This window comes from Corvus brachyrhynchos, unplaced genomic scaffold (assembly GCF_000691975.1).
Source record: "Corvus brachyrhynchos isolate BGI_N302 unplaced genomic scaffold, ASM69197v1 scaffold14, whole genome shotgun sequence".
NCBI lineage: Eukaryota > Metazoa > Chordata > Aves > Passeriformes > Corvidae > Corvus > Corvus brachyrhynchos.
Window position 1 is genome coordinate 3,754,019 of NW_008239110.1, and position 4,282 is coordinate 3,758,300.

The 4,282-nt window shown below is 43.9% G+C and overlaps 1 protein-coding gene across 5 annotated transcripts in view; it reads left to right on the top strand.

Annotated features, from left to right (window-relative positions):
- Positions 1-2,370: 2,370 nt before the first annotated feature.
- GRIK2 (glutamate ionotropic receptor kainate type subunit 2) overlaps positions 2,371-4,282 on the top strand; it is a 360,593-nt gene continuing 358,681 nt past the window's right edge. For 2 of the 5 annotated variants that reach the window (XR_001863755.1, XM_017739571.1), the window contains exon 1: positions 2,375-2,952. Coding sequence is in view for 4 of the 5 variants with exons in the window: in XM_017739571.1 (XP_017595060.1) it covers positions 2,838-2,952 (115 nt within the window). In the remaining variant the exon portion in view is untranslated. Of the gene's footprint in view, positions 2,953-4,282 lie in introns of all 5 variants that reach the window. The other 3 variants (XM_017739572.1, XM_017739568.1, XM_008637742.2) reach the window with 3 other exon arrangements.

Consider the following 4,282-nt stretch of genomic DNA (forward strand, 5'->3'; position numbering starts at 1 on the left):
AGGAGGATATCGGTACTTCTTCTGAACCCATAAAATGCCATAAAATAGCTGGCTAGCTAACATAATAGAGGGTATAATATATATCTTTAAAGAAGCCGATAACAGATTTTAATTTCCTTTCCGCACTGCGAAATGACTGGAAAGGGTAAAAACCCCCAGCCAAAAGGGGGGAAGGAAACTCGGTGTGAGCCTCAGGCGTCAGACCAGGGGCTGCAGCGTGGGCTGCTGAGTGTTTAATAGTAACAGGAATTAAGCACAAGTTGTTTTACGATTCCAGTTCTAAACGCCTCTGTGAGTTAGGTGTTCTGTTGGGCTGAGATTACATGTGGCTGTATTTCTTTTTTCGAGAGAGAGACCTTAGAAAATCAAACTCATAACAGGAGTCACTTTGTCCAAAGTTATGTCTTGTTTAATGTGCTAAAGCTGACGACGAATATTATATTTTCAAAACTCCTCCTCAAAACTAAATTAAATAAATAAAAAAATCCGGTTAGACAGCAAGCTGCATCTGAGCATTCACAATTAAAAAAGTATCTGAAGATGTCTAATATCCTTTATTTCAGCAGCAACAGGGAGGGAGGCAATGAACTTTCATAGCATTCACATGGGTTGGTTTTTATTTCTCCTTGGACTAAGATAAAATATAAACGAGTAGAAGAGAACAAATGAAATAGTAAATAGAAGAAAAAGCATCTCTCTGCATTTTTACTGGGAGATATTCTAAGTGTGAACTGAAGGAGTCGCTAGATATCCTTGCTTTTAACACTAGGTGTTCTTTTTAAAGTGCTCCAATAGTCAAATCGTCTGATTGAATTCCCTGCTAGACTGCAGAACTAGCCATTCATGATACTTATTTTTGACACTGCAGTTATGCCTCCATCTTAAGGAAAAGAAAAAATCAATGATGTTTAATAATACCCTCGCAGAATGTACATTTTTTTTCATCAGCATTTTACAGTGTTTTAAGTAAAAGTGTGCAGAGGAAATCAGTAAGGCAAAATGATAAAAAGTTACTGTGAATTGCTAACACTTCTAGGGGTACAGAGCACACACACTACAGGTTATAATCCTATTGCTGCTGTTACTTATTTACAGGTCTACAGCACACAGATGTTATTTAAGAATAAGCTGTAGCTCACCTCTGCCATGCTCTGCTTTTGATAGATTCCACAGAGTGTTCTCATTAGCTTGGCATCATTGGTATTTATTTCTGTAAAGTCAGGTTTATTCTATGTTTTTCTGTATGTATCTGTGGGGGAAGCCTCGCAGTGATATTTTCTTTATTAATGGAAAGCAAGGGAGTGAGATAAAGGAAACAAAAGATGTCTGTAGGCAGAATGTAGAATGAAATTATTTCATTTTCCTGATGGGAAGTATAGGAATTATATTTCAGTGTTTGTAATAAAACTCAAGTAGGTTCAGCAAATCTTGACTTAGTTTGCAAAGTCTGACAGTCCTGGTTTAATGTATTTCAGTGAGTGCAGGCACACAACTAATTGCATTTCCAAGGAAAATCTGAAGTAGTCCACAGAATGGGTTTATCTTCTTTGGAACACCTGGTCAAAAACCAAAAGTCTGTGGCTGCATTTGCAGATACAAACTCAGTATCCCATTATCAAACTGGGAAATGCTGTTGTTCTCACTGAGGACAGCAAAATGACAAACTACATAGATCATAGTACAGGGAGGAACAGCAACATTTCTATAATACTGGAGTGAAAGGAAAGCAGAATGCAAAATAAGAGAGTGCAAGAATAAAGTGAAAGTCATAAAGTAGTAAATCCCGAAGCTACTGTCTTTCAAGCAACACTGCAATTTCAAGCAAGTTTAGCGAAACAGGTCTGTGCATTCAACAAGGTTGTTCCAGCGCTGCCGATTCCTGTTACCTTGCAAAAGCTGCCTTGTGCTCTGTTATCACTGGGTCCGGAGCAAGTTCCTAGGACAGTCAGTATTCAAGCCATAGCATTTATCCTACTTCATGCATTAAAATGAATAACAGTTACTGATTGCAAATATCATTATCTTTTTTTTTCCCCGAACCTGAACGTTACTCTGATAACCTGCATGACTTTGTTGTCAGCCTTCTCTTTCACAACTCTAAAGCTAAGTGATCTCGAGCCAAGCAGTCAACTATTAAAATACAGGATTTGATTTTTACACATCCGAGTCCCTTCTCCCCTCTCCCAGCACCCCCCCGCCCCCCCCTCCCCAGCTATTGTTCAGAACAACTGAATAACTAATAACAATAAGAAGCACGTAAATAAAACCGTGCTGGTTTTTTTTAACTCCGACAACGCTGGGCGATCAGATCGGTTGCATAATAGAAACTGGGAAGGCTGTCTGGCAGGCAGCCTTAAGCAGAGAAAAGCTATCTCAATTTCTCTCACTTAATCTTGGCTTCGCGTCAGAAGCTGTGCAGCAGTGCAGTAGAATGGGAGCACGGCAAAAGCTTCGCCAGTGAAACGGCGGGTGCTCGCTATGTGGCGGTACCTCAGCGGTTTCTCGAGCTGGATTACCTATTGATTTTCCTCCTTTCTTGCCTCCCAGGTTTACTCGGCTGGACATTGTGTGTGTTTGGATTTCTCAAGGATTCTCCCCCGACTAACATGGATGTCCCACCATTCCTTGCAGTTGAAGGTTGCTCCTTGGCGCAGTGAATGAAGAACATGCAGGGATTGCTAATGGGTTTGGGAAGCGTAGACTCTCTGCTCTCTCTGTGACCATGCCGTGATCGTGTCTGAGGGCCATCAGTTTACGTATCCTCATTCTCACCCTACCGGGAAACCTGACGGCTTAGAAGGGGGAAGTAAGGCAGCGCGTGTGTGCATAGAAACATCATGAAGATTATTTCCCCTATTGTAACTAATTCAGTCTTCAGATGCACCATTAGACTCCTTCTTTGCTTACTGTGGATTGGATATTCTCAAGGAACCACACATGTATTAAGATTTGGTAAGATTTCCCGACACTTTTTTCATTGTGCGTTTAAACCTGAATGTGATATACGTAGGATTGACTCAGAAGGGGATGCTGGGGGAGAGCTGGGACGTGCTGCCGGAGTCGGGCAGCGAAGTCCCTCTTTATTTTGCATCTGGAGGGATGAATTGCTGTGTGATTTTTTTTTTTCTGTCTCTGCAGCTCATTGTAGCCGTAGTAACGGCACGATGATGACGATAATTATAATAACAATAGAAAAAAGACTGGCAAACGCGGTTGCCTAAGGCTCTGTGCAGCTTGCGTGGCTTCCTCGTAATTGTTTCCATTGTTTTGCTTTATTGTTTCCGTAGTAGGGGAAAGCATGGCTAATACAGTGCTTGATCAGTTAAAAATCTGTCAAGTAGTTGTTAAGTTTCGGCCGCCCGTCTCTGATCCCCCCCGAGCCGATCCCGTGCGGGCGCGAGTCTGTGATTTGAGGACTTCGGGCTGATTTCCCTTGAAGTGTCTGTCTGTTTGCTTGACACTTGAGTGGCATTTAGGGTTAGAGAAGAGATGGTTTACGTCTTGAGCGGTGCTCGGGAAAGAGCTTTTGCGGTACCTTTCAAAAGCACAGATTTCCTATGCGACGAAAGTTGCAGGAGTTCCCCCCTCTCCCGGGGGAAAAAAAAGGTAGATCAGAATGACATTTCAAGAACAGAGAGGGTTTCCACTTTAAAAGCTATCCCAGCTGGACCAGGGCACTAGCCTTTAGAGCTCTGCCTGTGCATGCGCGCGTGTTCGTGTGTCTAAGCAAGCAAGCGAGGGACAAATTCCAGCCGCTGCATCCCCTACAGAAGTTTTGCAGTGAGGAAGGGCAGGACAGAAAGTTCGGAAAGCAGGTCCGAAGGGGGCTGTGCGGCTGGGGCAGTCCTTCGGTGCTAGTCCGGGGCGAGCTATGATGGGAGCCCCGCATCAGCCTCCTCCTGGTCGCTCGGGTATCGCGGGCGTACCGCGGCGGGGGCGCGGCAGAGAGGACAGGCGGAAAATTGCTTCCCCATACAAGCGGCACCCTCTGTGCCTGCCGAGAGCATGGGTGGAGGGAGGAAGAGAGGGTACCCCGCAGTACCTGTCAGCGATAAACTGTGGCAGCCACTGCATCCGTTTCTGTGGGGCACTGAAATCTCTTGCCTTTGCCTGGGAATAATGCCTTGGTTTGTATCTATTTTAGTTTAAATCAGCACCCCCGCACACACTTTTATGTGAAGGGGAAGGTGAGTAATGATTAAAAAGTCACCAGGCTGTTACCGATCTCGTGTGATGAGTTCCTACCAGCACTTTTTTTTTTTTTTTCTGCTTCCATCTGCTC